The sequence below is a fragment of the Hypanus sabinus genome, chromosome 1 (assembly GCF_030144855.1).
Source record: "Hypanus sabinus isolate sHypSab1 chromosome 1, sHypSab1.hap1, whole genome shotgun sequence".
NCBI lineage: Eukaryota > Metazoa > Chordata > Chondrichthyes > Myliobatiformes > Dasyatidae > Hypanus > Hypanus sabinus.
Genome location: NC_082706.1, coordinates 92,508,679 through 92,525,783, shown reverse-complemented (window position 1 = coordinate 92,525,783; position 17,105 = coordinate 92,508,679). Strand labels below are relative to the sequence as shown.

General features: G+C 39.7%; 1 protein-coding gene across 2 annotated transcripts in view; it reads right to left on the bottom strand.

Moving 5' to 3' along the window:
• LOC132395526 (desmoplakin-like) overlaps nt 1–17,105 on the bottom strand; it is a 62,889-nt gene that overhangs the window by 35,657 nt on the left and 10,127 nt on the right. For both annotated transcript variants that reach the window (XM_059972283.1, XM_059972290.1), the window contains exons 5-13: nt 15,663–15,791; nt 9,344–9,412; nt 8,240–8,401; nt 6,292–6,396; nt 4,675–4,770; nt 4,044–4,169; nt 3,378–3,542; nt 326–480; nt 95–221 (exon numbers count right to left, since the gene is read on the bottom strand). In XM_059972283.1, coding sequence (XP_059828266.1) covers nt 95–221; nt 326–480; nt 3,378–3,542; nt 4,044–4,169; nt 4,675–4,770; nt 6,292–6,396; nt 8,240–8,401; nt 9,344–9,412; nt 15,663–15,791 — 1,134 coding nt within the window. The remainder of the gene's footprint in view (nt 1–94; nt 222–325; nt 481–3,377; nt 3,543–4,043; nt 4,170–4,674; nt 4,771–6,291; nt 6,397–8,239; nt 8,402–9,343; nt 9,413–15,662; nt 15,792–17,105) is intronic.

The window sequence follows — 17,105 nt, the reverse complement described above, 5'->3', positions numbered from 1 at the left end:
TGCTTTCCTAATGTATTTCCTCATCTAATTCTTTACGCCGCATCCCCAGAGATAACAGTTTCTACATCATACACAAAAGCTTTGTGAAGCTTACCACAGATATGGTCCAACTCTGTATCTTCTCAATATCTATCATGCAATATTGCCAGGACACCAAGCTCTTCATGTTAATGTACAGCTGATTCCACAGAGCAAGGATAGCCTCATAGTACTGATCAATCCTGGTCAGAACAGAAAGCACCTTTTCAGATTCTTCAACAAAACATAGAAATTTCATTAATAAGTTTAAGAAACATGTAAACTGCCAAGTGACGTAGTCTCATACTTGCTTGCAAGATCAATTGCACCAGGGTTTGGAGGTGGAATAAGAAGACAAACAGATGGAACTTCCATTTCCATTCCTCCTGGTCCAATCACCCTCCACTTGCTGCGTTGTGTGTTATCCAGTAAAATGCATTCATTTCCTCTATGGACCACTCTCTTAAAAGATAGTGAAGAAGATATTAGAATTATGGCAAGACTATTTAACATCCCAACTATAACTCCAAGTACACATTATCATAATTAACTTAGCACATTGGTTCCAACACTACTGGTACAATACACCAAGTTAACTAAATGCTTCATGGGAAAAATTTTATCACTTCAAATTGTTTTTTTGGCATAACAATGTACAAATGGCAACTGTGCCTGTTTTAGTTATTCTATCAATAGAATGGCAATAAAATGCAGCTATGCAAGGCCATCACGGCAGTGTAACAGTTAGCACAAGCTACTACAGCTCAGGGCCTCGGAGTTCAGAGTTCAATTCTGGAGTCCTCTGGAAGAAGTTTGTGTGTACTTCCCAAGTGCGTGCGCACAAATTTCGTCCAGGTGCTCCGGTTTCCTCACACAGTCCTAAGACACACCAGTCAGTAGGTGAACTGGTCATTGTAAACTGTCTTGTGATTAGGTTAGGGTTAAATGGGAGGGTTGCTGGACCATGCAGCTCGTTGGGTTGGAGGGGCCTGTTCTATGCTTTATCTCTAAATAAATTAATCAATTAGTCAGTCTTCTTACACTGGCCTCCTGTAAGACCAGTCAAAAGCCTGTAGAGTAGGACTAGTATGGTTTAAAAAAAATTTAATTGAATTGCCAGTTTAAAAACTAAAATTTTAGTTAATGTAACCCCCTGGGTCGCCTCAGGCTCGCTCAGCTCGTTTCATCTAGGGGGAGCAGCCTTCGGCCCCGCCAAACTGGGTAATCAGCTGGTGTGGGTGCTGTATGATGTCCCCGCCTCGCCCAAAAACAGACAGTACACCATAAGCGATTAAATGAGTACAATTTATAAAGGTTACTATAACTAAGTGATTAATAACGATACAGTATATATGAAGAGAAAAAGATAAAGAAAAGGCGCCAAACTTATCAAAGTCCAAACCACTTCGTGCACAACCGTTGGAGCTCAATTACTGAAGTCTTCTGGCCACCATTCGATCCCCTCCGAACTCCTCGACTCGCAGCTCAGGACCCTCCAAGTGGTCAACCAAGCACATTTAGCTTCATCCCCCCCCCCCCCCCCTCCTCGGAGTACCTCCCGGCCTCGGACCCCAAAGGGGGGTCCGATCCTCGCCCAGCTTACAGCATTGCATCCTCTCTCTCGACCCCCTTGCGCCGATCTGCCCAAAAGCCCGTCAACAAAAGCTTACAGACTCAGAAGAAAGAACATTAATCCCCATTTGGTTTACAAAGAAATACCATTCTCGTTATCAGTAAATTAGCATTCCTGCTAGTTAACAAAAAGAAGAAACCCTCTTTACATTAAAATATTAAATTACTATAGTATTGCAATCCAATGTTACACCAAGCACAAGAAAATCTTTCTATGAATACAAATGCTCAGCAAAACTCATTTTACAAGTTAACCATGCTATTCGGTGACATGCATAGCTTTAAGAGATACTTTTAATCATGGTTCATTGGTACCGTAACAACACAGGGCCCAACCTGACACTAACCAAATAAGATTTGCAGTAAAGATTGAAAACTGACAGCAACTCATTGAATTACTGCACATCCTCAAACGTGATATTTTGTCACCACCACAAACAGTTCCCTGGAAATCAGAACATGAACAAAGAAACAGGCCTTTTGGCCCTTCTAGTCTGTACAGGCCTGGTCCCATTGACCTGCACCATACCCACTGTTGCAGTTAGTGTCTTTACATTACCTGCTCACTGAAAGCCACTTCCCCGTGGGAGGCAGGGTAATGAGCTCCGCAACCCCTCCCACTAGCTCCTGTTTAGCAGATGACGCACAGCCCTGGTAGAGTTTAAATCTAGCATGCAAAAACCATGCAGCCTCTTTCCCTCTAGGGTCACCGTGGACCAGGTAGGCAAGGGTACTGTGGAAATGGTAGCCAGTGGTGGGTGTGCTACAGTATAGAGGGCCCAGGACCAGACTTTAGATATGTATAAGCCACTGTGGGTGATTTTAGTGTCTGTTTTGTCCTGTTACTTCAGGCGCTCAGTTTAGATAAGTACTGTATTCCAAACAGAGTTTAGCTTGAAGAGTTCAGTGTCAGTTTTATCTTGTAAATAAATAGCTAACCTACTTACCAGCAGCTGTGCATCTTCTGTCCCAATCATGAACCTGCGAACCCAATTTCCAACAACAGCCTCCCATCCCTCCCTGTACTTGTCCAAACTTCTCTTAAATGCTGAAATCAAACCCGCATGCCCCACCACCACACCAGCAGCTCATTCCATACACACCATCCTCTGAGTGAAGAATTTCCCCTTCATTCCCCTTTCACCCTTAACCTACGACCTTTTGTTCTAGTCTCATCCATGCTCACTGGGGTAAAAGAAAAAGCCTTCTTGCATTTACCTTACCTACATCCATAATTTTGTACACACATCTTTGCCTAGCTTCAATTGAATCAAATTTCCTAATTTACTGTACAATTACCTGAACTAGAAGATAAAAGGATGCAAAATTAAAATTGGTCAAGTTAATGAGGTGATTAATGACACTGCTTCTGTGGAACTCTGTCCAATTGAAGAATTTACAAGGCTTTGACCTGCAGTGTTGACAATTTCTTGCTGCTCTACCCACCACATTCTTTAAATAAAAAAATATAGAAACAGAAAATCTACAGCACATTACAGGCCCTATCTAAAGAACATATAGCTTCTCACTTTAACTGAACTGGCCCTTCAGCTTCCAATGAACTCTGACACCAACAAAGTCAGGACATTCCAAAACCATCTACCTTCATTGAAAGCAGTCTGCCTATCAACACCTGATCCACTCCACCATGGTTGATTTTGTGGATAGCATTGGACTGACAAGGGCTTGCTGCCAGAAAAAAAAAGCAAGCAGAACTACGACAATACCTGATCCTGTTTGTAGTCACAAAGAGCCTTGAGAATGACTCGGTTTGGACCCCGTTTGTCGATACTAGTAGTTGGATTGCGTGGTTTTAACTGCACTATCTTCTTTGACTTGTTGACCAAGTTTGACACTTGTCTTTTGTAGTCATGGATTTTCTCCTTATCTTTCTGCAAAGAAAAAAGAAAACAAAGTCAAAGTCACTTTGACGATCACATCATTCTGTAGTAGAATCAAAGAAATCCAACACAACATCCATATAGAAACCACACAGATTGGTGCTGCTTCAATTCCAAGCGAGAGTGTAGGATTTGAGAAGTACATTAATCAAAAGTAATAGAATACAAATTTAATTATTTTTACTTCAGTTCTGAGTCTTCCCCTTATTTTCAAATTGACTTTTCAAATCTCAGTGCAATAGTCTATTAGCAGGAGTTCAGAAAGTAAACCAGGAATATCTAGTGCATTCTCTTTTGCATGACATTGCAGTTGGTTCAGTTCCCTTCTCTCCATGGAAACTATAAGCAATGTAAGGGTCGATAGGAAACAAGACAAAACAATAGACCACTACCGCTTCACGAATGAAAAAAAACATCAATGTTCCACAGGGAAACACTTTCAAAAATCTGGGGTCTTTGCAGACATTCAACCATCTTCTGCTTTAAAATTACCTCAGCTTCTACAATCATCTTCTCCAATTGCGGCAGCGTTGTTGACCTGTCACAAACATATTTCTGTCTTAGGGAATCCTGCATTTTCTTCAGAGAGTTTTCAGTTACTTGCGCATCCTCAAAAAACTGTAAAATGATAAAAACAGAATCTGAAAAGATGCAACAGAGTGAAGTTCAGTTGATTAATTCCCTTCTTGTCGATTAAAGCATTTTCCTTCAATTAGTCCGCCCAACTTGGCCCGGTACACAAGTTAGAATGATTAAGTGTGCTAGTCCACATGATGACATGAACATTAGTTTTGTCTTAATATAAAAGCAGACAATACTGGAAAGTCAGCAAGTTAGGCAGTATCTATAGAGCAAGTAGCAGTGCTATTATTTCAGGTTAACATCCTTTTCATGGAGCTCAATCCTGATGAAAAATCTCTTTTTTTCTCTGTGGATACTGTTTGACCTGCTGAATATTTTCAGCATTGTTTGTTATTCTCAAGATTTTCAGCATTTGCTGTATTTTTGTTTTCCCTGCACCTCTTCCGTCTCCAAAATGAAATGTCAATCATGTCAAACTAAAACTATAGCACGCACATTATTTTCAAAGTTGCATTCGCTGGTATTGATCTTTTAAATCTACCTGAAAGTAATTGGAATTCTCCTTCAGATGAACCTCAATGCATCTAGTAAGCTGAAGAATCCAACTCCATTGGGTTTGCAAAGTATCAATGTATGCCTGTAGTGCAAGAAAAAAAAAATCACAGATTTCTCTTTAGTACAAATGCTGTTTACTTACACAAAAACCAACATTCTGATAAATGAATAATTTGGCATGTTGAATATAACTGATTTGATGTTCCTGCTAGTTCTATGTCTGCAGCACCTTTAAAAATACTATCTGATCTGATGCCAAACCTAGGAGTATGACAAGGGATGAAGCAGCACATAGATTAAAAAAAAGTGTGCTGAGGTTAAGAATACATACTGCAAATTAAGTGTATCATTCAGTGATCTGGCTAGTGGATGTTGTTTGGAGAAATGGCCTAGGTGATGAACTGTATGTTTCTGAAGTTTTTTTAAAAATATGACAAGATTAGAGGTAGTATGTTACTGTATTACACATTTTTTCAATCGTCTTATTAAAAACATTCATCACACTGTAGTTGTTTTTTCTCTTTAGAATTATTTTGCCCAACATCAAACTTTAGCACTGCTCTCATTCAAATCTTAAGTGTTTGGAAAAAAATTAGTCTAATTAAGTGTGGAACTTTTGCATTAATGTTTCCTCAGTCTTTTCTGCAAGGGAATTACCAAACCTGTGGTGTTTATTTCAGCCAAAAAACTCCAAAGGAATTACTTTTTTTAAAAAATTGCCTTATGAAACTATTTACAAAATGTGAGGTTGGTATTTTCATGCCTTATGTACAAGGGATTAAGGATTTCTGGTGATTAATGGAAGCAAAGAATCCTGTACATACTTTGAGATGAATCTGAAAACTCCAAATACCGCTTGTTCTATATACAGCAAGTCAGTAGTAAACAAAATTGGAAACAATAAATGTTTACACTGTACTTCGTAGTTTCTGGAAGATATATATTATCTGATCTGTTGCAAGCTATGGCCTCATTGCTTAAAAATATTAAACATCAGTTTAAAAAATCACTGATGCTTAAAATTATGATGTTTGATATTAAATCCCAAAGAGCAATGCCCTATACTGAATAGAATTTAAATGAGATGCAGTTAGTTGTCCAGACTCTAATAATAAGAATTTTGCAGAACGTACATGCCTAGTACTTCTAATTTGGAAATAATATTGCTATTGTACAATGTTAAACAGGGTTTCATCATACTTTAGCATTTAAATAAACTTAACTATTCTATACAATTTCTATCAAATAAAGACAGCAGCAGCTAAGAATTCAGGCATCAGCTCTACCAATTTTGTATTGAAAGTTACCCCCCCCCCCAAAAACAGTGGTCATCTTAAAGAGCTCCATTAAAATAATGAAGGAACTGGATGCTAAAACAACAACTAACTAAATTTAAAGCTGGCAGCAATTCTCTCTTAACATCTTGTATAGATACCTAGGTAATGAATGCTATGTAACATCATTAATATAAGTGGCCCTATGGGAACATACGTACTGATGCAAGTACTGCAGCTTGTGTGTCTATAATTGACTGCAAACTAGAATGAGGCCTATTAAATCAGGCCCTGCTCTACCCATGCTGAGTGATTGCCGGATACCCCACCTCAATTTTGTCAGATGCAGGATGCTTATTTGCTACTTGCTGGTCACCATCTTGTTTGAGTCTGTTTAACTGCTTTTCTTTATCTTCCAACTGGCTCATCAACACCTAATTAAAAAAGAGACAAATTTTAACAATTAACTACAAGATGCAAAGCAGCACAGCAAAATGTGTGTAACTTAATAAAGGTTCCCCCACAAACACAATATCAAACACTGACAACAGGCCGAACGACTGTAATAAGATCACTCTCTTTGCCTCTTCTGGTACATAATCCATTGAGCTTTTTGAAAAATCTTCAATAGAATTGTTATTTTGGCATTAGTTTACATACAGCATCATGCCAGATAACCATCCTGATAAACAATTAGTATCTAAACAGCATTCACAAAGAAATACAAAATACAAGGGATAGCAATACTGCTGCTCCCACAGGAGACTAAAGAATGTGGGCTGCACAGTTGGTTCGTGTTCTGAGTGACAAACTATCTCTGGGGGAACTCAGCGAGTCAACATTTTGGGGTAAATGGGTTTTGATCCATTAAGTTTCTCCAGTAGACTGCTGGTTGCTCCAGAATCCAGCATCTGCCGTCCCTCCTGTCTGAGTGCATAGCCTACAGCTTTCGCAGGGAATTAAGAGAGTTATTTCAAAACATGTGCATCACAGTCCCAGGTATCCTCGTATCAGAAAGCAGGCATTCAGGCCACTTTGCATTCATTACCACAGGTTCATTATACAGGATGCAAAATACTGAAGAAATTCTATCAGCACAGAAAACAAATTTGTAAAAAGTTGGTGTTGCCATTTTAACCAGACTTCAGAACATAGAGAAGTTAGAAATTTATCCTTGGTCACTGGTAACTGAATAATACAGTAGCTGCTGCAATTGTACATTTCACCCAAACTACAGCTTAATTGACTCCAGTGGCTTTCAGAACTATACCTGAACATGAGGCCATAATTGCACCTTCAACATACATAATATTGGAGATTTCTGCTTCAAATCTTTAAACTAAATCATTTGCTAATGTTCTGGCAAGCATCTTTTCCTTTCATTGAATCTCAGAAGTTTAGATCAAAGAGCCAATCCCACTGTTTGCATGCCAGCCAAATATGGACTATTGATTAACCCTAGTTCCTGATGGCTGCAGGTTTAGATTCTATAAATGCAAAATTAAGTAAAAGGCAATTAAGTACAATTCTACTCTCCCCCCCACCCCACCCCCCCCCCCACCATTTTTGATAAGGCACATAAGCCACAACATTAAACAAAAATTTATACCTTATGCAATGTTTTGATATTTAAATGACAGATATTTCAACCCAGGTACCAGGATGCTTCAAGGATCAAGTTATTCTACAGAAGGTGAACATTTTCAAAACTATATAGTAAATGTAGAAGGAATTTCAAGACTAGCAAAATATATTAGAATATTCTATAAGAATAATTTGTAAGAAATAGCCTCTAAGAGTATTTGATTTTTCTCCAAATGAGGATGGGGAAAACCCTAGTCAGTTGGTGTTCCTGATTTGGACTCTGCGTTTGTGAGAGTCCAGAACCCCCATGTGGATGAGCTTGGAGATGCATAGCAGTACTTAGAAAGATCACAACTGGAGTACTAGCTACCAAATAGAGCACCTGATGCAAACTGTTTAGTTGCCTTTAAACAGGGCCCACACAAGTACAAAGCGAGGAGACTAATTGGATGGTTTGTTCTACAGTCGGATGTGTACAATCTTATTCACAAGATGGTGGTTCAAGGATTTAGTTAAATACTGGGGTCAGCAGTCTCTGCAACAGCATCCACATGTGATCCACCTACTTGGCGTGCAGAGAGAATCTATCTCAAAGTAGAATAATAGTTACACAGTGATGACAAATACCAAAATGTCTAACTCCTAATTGCAGGACACATCTTCTGTCAATCATTTCTGTTTGTTTCAACTTACCGAGAACGCTTCTTGCTTCTGAGACATGTCAGTATTCTTGTCACTCCAATCGTAGACAAGTTCTTCTTCCTCGCGGTCATTAATCCACATAATCTCATTGGAGGTGGCTTGAATGATGTCCTGAAACTTTCTCATTTGATCAAGTCTATCCGCTGAAGCTTTCTAAAGTGTATAGAAAGAACAAAACATCATTATTAATTAGTTAATTACACAGAGGAATAGAGAAACAAGAGTTAAATTCTCTTGGATCTCATCAGTTCTGAGGTGATCCACTCAAAGTCTGAAGGAAGAACTATTGGGGAAGATTGATTAAATTTCCCTTGATTTCAGAACATAGGTCCAGAGCGAAAATGGAAAGATTCTAGCCAAGAGGGAAGTTGGAAAATGTGAAAATCTGGAGCTTTCTTTTGCAATGGTAATTGATGCAGAGTCAAATAATAATATAAAAGCAGAGATTTATGGTATTTTGGTGAAGTGGGGGAAAAAAGCAGATAAAGTTCTGAAAGAGACAAAAAGCTTTAGAAAAGCTGCAGAAGTAGTTTATTAAGATGATTCCAAGGATGAGGGAGTTTAGCAGATGCAAAGACAGAGCTGGACTTGCTCCTGGAACAAAGGAGTTTGAGAAGGGATCTATTAGGAGTATTGTGTTTCTGAAGGCTCTAGATAGAGTAGATGTTAACTAGAAAAGCAGAACTGTTCCCAGTGATGGGAGGTTCAAGAGATGAGGGATAAAGATTAAAGGTGATTAGTAAAAGGGACAAGCTCATACAAGGAAACAAAATGTATGAATTGAGTGGTAGTGTTAGGAATGCCTTGTGAGGGGCAGTAATGTAAACTGATTCAATTGTAGCATTCAAAAACAGCTAGGTTGGGATTTGAAAGAATAGGAAAGAGGGCAGTGGAGTGGGACTAGCACAGGACCAGCATGGACTCAATGAGTCCGCTGGCCTCCTTCCCTGTTGTAATCATTATTAGATGTTGAGATATGGAAGCAAATCACTGTCTCTTTGAATTAAAAAGAGAATACAAGAACAGCTGGTCCCATGTTGCCCAAATCACCAAAAAAAAAATCTGATCTCAGCTTCATTAATCAATTCCACTTACCAACATTGTTTCGTATTCATTTTCTATTGCTTCAATGGCATCCCTGTAGTTGTTAGAATGGTTGTCATGCTGTGAGAGAAAATGGAAAAAAAAACTAATCACAACTTGGGAATGTGTGTTGGATCTAATTTGTAAAGAAGCAGGAAAACCTGACACTGGAACATGTGCAGTCCAATTCTAAAGTCAGAGTCCAAAGTATGTTTGTTATCAAAGTATGCATAGTTTATACAACCTCGAGATTCATCTCCTTACAGGCAGTAACAAAACAAAGAAACACAATAGAACCCATTAAAACAAACTAAGAGCAAACACCCAATGCGCGGGGGGAAGACAACAAATAATAAAAGTAAACAATACATTTCAGAATCTGTGTTCAGGAAGTGAAGCCACACTGGGAAGGTTGCAGGCCACAGCTGAGTGCAGAAATGAGCATATCTCATGGGACAGCAAACTGACCCAGCCCCAACACCCTGACCTTTCCAATCTGGCCCAGCCTTTGAATCATCCAAATTTCAGATCTTGCTCTCGGACCCAAGCCCTGCCATTTCGATACACTCTTGTCCCGCCACCTCAATTCAGCCTGTACCCAATTTTTCCCATTCGGCTCGGTGCTGAAATTGATCGAACTTCGGGTCTTTCCTTGCTCTGGGGCCCCAGGTCCAGGCCTCGCCGCCTTGTCTCTACATCGCCTCCGCCCTCCTTGCCTCAGTTCTGCTGGATCAAATTGTCTTCAAGGTCGCACCAGCAACGGCCATGAATTCGCTGCCCTGTATCGGCCTGCACATGCCACAACACAACCATCTTGCACCTTCACGACTTCAGCTCCCACTGTAAAAGTGCCATGCCGTACAGGCAATTCAAAAGCTCAGCTCTGACAGGGACATTATAGACTATTGTTTACAGGGATCATTTACCAGAAGTGATTAATAAAATATTTAGATGCTTTATCTGCCACCAGCGAGTTGTCGACGTGCATCACCAGCGCCATCTAAAACCGGAACTGCATCTTAAATTCAGATATTGTAAATGGATTTGACAAATCTCTAAATTGTCATGATACAAACTGTGCCAAACACTGCATACAACACTAGAAGAATCTCTTGCAGGCCATCTTCTTTCAAATTTAATTAGAACTATTTTTAATATTACAAATGATACCCAAGACATTAGGTCTTGGGTACCTTGCCACAATGAAAAATCTTGCCACAGCTGATAAATCCAAAAAAAAACCTATTACTGGACAGCTGGATTTCTTGGTCATAATTTCGCCTAGGTTTCCTCTAGATTCCAACCTGCAGAATAGAGTGATGACATAGCCGAAGGCAGCACTTTTGCCCACCACATCTATACCTACCCTTTTGCCACCGACATTAATCACATTTGTCCACATCCTTCTATGCTTTGTACATTTAGTATCTACCCAAACAACTCTTAAACATAGTGACTGGATCAGAGTCCTCCATCTTATTCTGGCAGTGCATTCCAGATATCAACTACTGCATAAAAACTTACCCCTCCCCACCCCCATGCCTACCTCAAACACATGCCCTCTTATTTTTGATAGCTCTACCCTAGTAAAAAAAAACGATCATCTCTGGCGGTCATAATCTTGCATTGTTCTATCAGGTCACCCCCCTCAGCCTCCTTTCTTCCCTGGCAAACAAGCACAATCTCTCCCCACAATGAAAATTCTTCAATCTATATCCTTCTGCACTTTCACCAACAAAAGCACATCCAGCAAAAAGACACCACAGGAGAGAAGCTGGGCAGAGGGCTTTAGATATTTTAACCCAAGGAAAATATTGTGTTGGAGACCAGAGAAAGATTATCAATGTCATGCATCTGGTCTGTTGCCACTTAATGATTAAAGATAAAAATGCAGCTGAGGGTCATATCCTAGCATTTTATAAATTTAAAATTACTATCCAACACTATACTTATTATAAGTATACTATACTTATTATTCATCATCAACCTGGGCCTCTGTACCCTTCTGCAACTGGATCCTCAACTTCCTTATCAGGAGACCACAGTCTGCACAGATTGGAAATAACAGCTGCTATTCACTGACAATCAACACTGGCACACCTCAGGGATGCGTGCTTAGCCCACTACTCTACTCTCTCCACATTCATGATTGTGTGGCTTAACACAGCTCAGACGCCATCTATAAATTTGCCTCTGACACAACTACTGTTGGCTGAGTTTCAGATGGTGACGAGTCAGCCTACAGGAGTGAGGTAGTTCAGCTGGTCGAGTGGTGTCACAGCAACAACATTGCACTCAATGTCAGTGAGACCAAGGACTGTGGACTTCGGGAAGGGGAAGTCGAGGGAATACACAGCAGTCCTCATTGAGGGATCAGCAATGGAAAGGGTGAGCAGTTTCAAGTTCCTGGGTGTCTACATTTAGGGATCTATCCTGGATCCAACATCTTAATGCAATAATAAAGATGGCATGACAGTAACTACAGGAGTTTGATGAGACTTGTTATGTCACCAAAGACTCTCACAAATTTCTAGATGTACCACTGAGATCATTCTAACTAGTTGCAACAACATCTGGCACGGAGGGGCCACTGCAGGATTGGAAAAAGCTGCAGAAAGTTGTAAACTCAGCCAGTTCCACTGTGGGCACTAGCCTCCCCACCATCGAGGACATCTTCAAAAGGCCATGTTTGAAAGAGAGAGTGTCTATCAGGAAGGACCCCCATTATCCAGGACATGCCCTCTTCTACCATATTGCTACCAGAAAGGTGGTGGTACAGGAGACTGAAGACACATACTCAAATGTTTTACGAACAGCTTCATCCCCTCTGCCATCATATTTCTGAATGGACAATAAGCCCATGTACACTTCCTCCTTATTTTTGTTCATTTTTTTGTACTACTTATTTAATGTAATTGTAATAAATATTTATCTATTGTAATTTACAGTTTTTATAATGCATTCAGATGTACTGCTGCCACAAAGCAAATTTCATGACATTTGCCAGTGATATTAAGCGTGGTTTGATTCTATCCTGCATTTTCATGGGAGTGTACATAACCGTAGGGCATCTGCGATAAGGCTCACAATATAATTGAAAGCAAAATGATGTGCTGTGTGGGGTCGTACCGATTCATTAGCTCAGGGGTGGGGGTGGTGGGCAGTAGGTATTAATCAGCAGAAGGCTTCCTTGCCTGAAGTTAACAATGCCACGAGATTTCATGGGACACAGTTGAGGACGCCCGCGACAGTTCCTTTCCGACTATATAATACTGATGACCAGTAAATGAGGTAGGAATCCACCCAGCATTCAGATTCAGTCAATATACAAATTGCGTGCTGGGTATCTCATGTTCCCATAGAGCAAAGCAAATTAATAATTTGTATTTTGCACAATGAAATGGAAATTCTATGCCATCTAATTTTTGTACAATTGAGGACCTCATTCTAGTGCAGTGTATATACATGTCCAGCAGCTAAGTTCTAAACTATCGAAGCATATTCAACTTTGCCTTGTGCTAAACATTCTCAAGGCATCAAGCACGGCAACAACAGGAGGCACGCTCAGAACTCCTTTACGCAGCACTGTAAAAATGCTTATGACTTCATGATGTGATGACACTGGTGCACATTTTTCCCCCCCAAGATCTCTTATCTATAAAAATTTACAGACATAAAAGCATATGTGATAAAAGTAGAAATGTTACTACGTGCTCAGGTGAGGATAACCATGGACTCAGTGGACAGAACAGCCTCCATTTATGCTGCGTGGACATGAAAATAAATATTTATAAACTCTTAATATGGGTGGTCATGGAATGTCCAGAGACATTTAGCCATAAACTAAAATTGTTTTTACCATGCAAATTTTATTGACAGGCTTTTTGCCTGCCACAGTTTAGGCTGCCTTTACTCGAAGGCATATTGTGTAATACTAATTGTGTAAGTATTTTTGCATTTAGATTTGGATATTTTAAAGCAACTGTAGGCACACCAACATGCAATAAAAGGGATTCTGCTGCAATTGACATATTTATGAAGTACTCGAGTATTCTGGGCAGGACTTCCTTTGTTGCAAAACTTCATGAAAACAATACAACTTAAAAAAAACTTTTAAAATTACCAGCAGAGGGCATTATGTCCTTTAACATGTATAAAATACAGTTGTCTCAACATTAAACCTGCCTAATGTGGTCCAAGGGAGAAAAGGCCCTTGCAGAAATTTGGTATTGAATTCTACAGAAACAGTACCTTATGAAATTAAGTTCAACATACAGTTGCTATTATATTGTTCTTTTTGCATATATGACAGGACAAATATCTTATAGTCTCTTGTAGATTTCTGTTAAATGATCACTTTTGAGAAAATTTTCACTGACGATACCTTCGATGTACATTTCTGCTCTCTGTTCACATTTTCTTCAGCCAAGAGATGATACTTTACCATGATTCATTTTGTGGGATTCAAGTGTCAATGATAAAAAGAGACAGCACCCTGGGCAAACAACGACACTGAAGACTTTCCAGATATGTTTTGATACGTGGAAAGGCTTTCATAGTAATTCACACAAATGCTGGGGGAGCTCAGCAGGCCAGGCAACATCTATGGAAGTGAATAGACTGTTGACATATAGGTAGGGTAATTCTAGGCAGTTTCTAGAGTAGGTTACATGTGGGCTGAAGGGCCTGAAATGTGCTGTAGATTTCTATGTTCTATGTTGCAGGCGGAGACCCTTCTTCAGGACTGGAAAGGATGGGTGAAGAAGCCAGTATGAAATGGTTGGGGGTGGGGGGTAGGATAGCTAGAAGGTGAAGCCAGGTGGGTGGGCACATCATGGGTTGGAGAAGGTATCTAATAGGAGAGGAGTGGACCATTGGAGTAAGAGGAGAAGACAGGTAGATGAGAAGAGGTAAAGGGTCAGAATAGGGAATGGAAGAAGGGGGAGGTGAAATTGCTTTCATGGTATCTCCAATCTTTAAGGAACTCACAGCCATATTAGAACAATGCAATCATTGCTAGAGCCCACAAACCTAAAACAAAGCACCCACACTGCAACAGAATGCAATGTTTACCTAACATCTTCAATTTCCCCTTTCACATTGGCTACCTTATTAATACTTGTTGACCTATTCCAAGTTATGTTGAGTGACCTTTCCACACACTAAAATACTTTTAGCACTTCCTCTTATATTATACTTTGTACTTTTATGTCGTTTTGTGCCCACTATATCTACAGTGTCATTTATTATTACCCTATATACTGCTCACTCTCCAAGCTTCATGACAGCAGCCAATTCCATTGCACCCTGGTGCTTGTGACAATAAACCAGTCTGAATCACTGCTTCCAAGAAAAAACCTGCAGATGCTGGATATCCGAGTAACACACACAAAATGCCGGAGGAACTTAGTAGGCTAGGCAGTATTTTGTGAGAGTCATTACTTCTGTCACATTTCAAGTATGGTTGTCTTTAGTAATCCATAAACTGCCAGGGTAGTGCAATTTTTGGGGTTAGCACGCAACTTTAACTGACCTCTGCCACTAATGTTCAGATTCAAATATGAACCGTGGATTAAGTCCAAAATGCAGCTCTGAACAATGGGTTCCCAAGGACAGTGAACCAAGATAATTGGAAGAACAGACATGTTGATTTAAATTCATTACTTGTATGTACTTGGCTGCCTGTAATATAGGTGCAGACAGGTAGGTGTGTTGGTGGGAAGATCCAGGCATTTGAAACTATTACATGTAATTCAAAGGAAGCATTGTAATTATGGGTTTGTTTCAACTGTCCTGAAATTTTCTTTGATCTTTAGCACATAAAATGTTGCATAGTGTTGGGTCAAGCAGACCTCTTACACCGAGGGAGAGGGTCTCCCTCTTGCCCTCCCTCCCTCCGAAGGCTATCAGCTTATTTGTGATAGTGTCAAAGAGACTGCTTTCTATCTATCACTACTTCTCTCCTGCGACTTCATTCACACAACAGTCCAGAGCTGCAACATCCCCTCTTGCCACTTTAAAGAACAGCAAATCATAAAAACCTTTGCATCAGAAGAGCAAAAGTCTCCAGCCATGATATCTTGCTCTTCTTAGTCAAAGACTCTAAACACAAGCAAGTTCAGGAAATGAACTTTTTAAATAAGTGCAAACATTCCACTTTTGGCTGGATCTAGAATAGCGTAAGTCTGCCTGGAGGATTTCTTTGGATGAATAGATCTTTGAGTACTATGATGGAGCACTGGCCTCCTGTCCACACACACACTTCCATTTGCAATGAGTGACTCACAGCCTGGACAAAAAGTAGCATTGGACAACAACTTCAGACACTTACCTGCTCTGATTTCATTTTTTCTATTTTCCAGCGAGCATCTTCAAGGCTCTTGTGGTACTTTCTGTGATTACTGATCTGCAGCTCTACGGAGGCAGCATCCACACCCCATTCTTGAGAGTCTAAATTAAGCTGCACCGAGAAAAAAAAAGAGAAAAATCTGACAAGAGTGTAGATTTTTGAAGCATCTCCTCAAAACCATCCTGTCACACAATTCTATTTGAATATTATGTTGGAGTTGATAAGCCTCATTTATAAATATTATTGTGATATGATATGCAACCAAAGACTCAGGCCACAGACATATCCAAAGAGCACTCAAGATTTAGAATAGGATATTAACTGTCTGCATAGTAATCTGTCAATAGTAATTTTCTCTACATTTGATACTGCTGGATTTAAACATTTTAAGACCATCTTAGGAAGGAAAATCTCTCATGTGCTACTAAATTATTCTCTTCAATATTTTCTCTCCCACTTCCAAAGGAAAATTCAAACCTTTATCCAAAGATTATTTCAGACAATTAAACCACTTCCACTGCAAATTTTCAGTATCCTTCCTCTGACATCATCACATTTCAGCTTTATCTTGTGCAACATATTGCATGGTTCAAGTACTGCATTACTTTTACCTTGTTCTCAACTCTGCAGTGCATCCTATACACATTACACAAGTCACACTGACAGAACAGGCCACAGGTAGATAGAATATCCATTACCACAACCTTGGTGATTTAGCAAAGATTATTTTATATAAGATAATCTATTTAACCCAGCAACATAATATGAGCAATATTTCATTACTTTTAATAATCATAACGATGAATATGGTGCAGTGGCTTATGATTAAAACAAGCAAGTGTAGTGACATTTAAGGTTTGTGTCACTGCATAAGTGAAATTATATTTTCAACAATCTGCTGACACAGAAATGGGAAACAGATCTTACACTCAAGACAACTGTCCAAACTAGTGCACTTGCACTAAACACTGATGCAAATAGGTCCTGGCATTTTCTGGCAGACTAAGCTCACAAAAATATGGATGGCACAGACAGAATATAACAAAAGGGAATTAATTGGTTGACTCTTGTCGGAAGAGAATGCAAGTGCTGCAGTCGAAGTCCATATATTAATAGTTCAGATGAGCAGGGTAGGCAAGGTTTCACCATCAACCCAAATAATCACCCGAGTGCGACATTAGATCCAGATTATGGACATGTGTCTGTTTGCCCCAGACATTCAAGTACATAACATGTTCCCTTGCAAAATATACACTGCATCATGCAGTAACTTCCAACTTGTGAATGCCCACATCTCAACCAGCACTGAAATCTCGTCCAGCTGAGGAAGTGGATGTCCTTCATCAGATTACAGTAGCTATCAGATTACCGTGGATAGAGATTCTGGGGATTTCCAGTTCCTTTGGAATTAAACAATGATAGCTT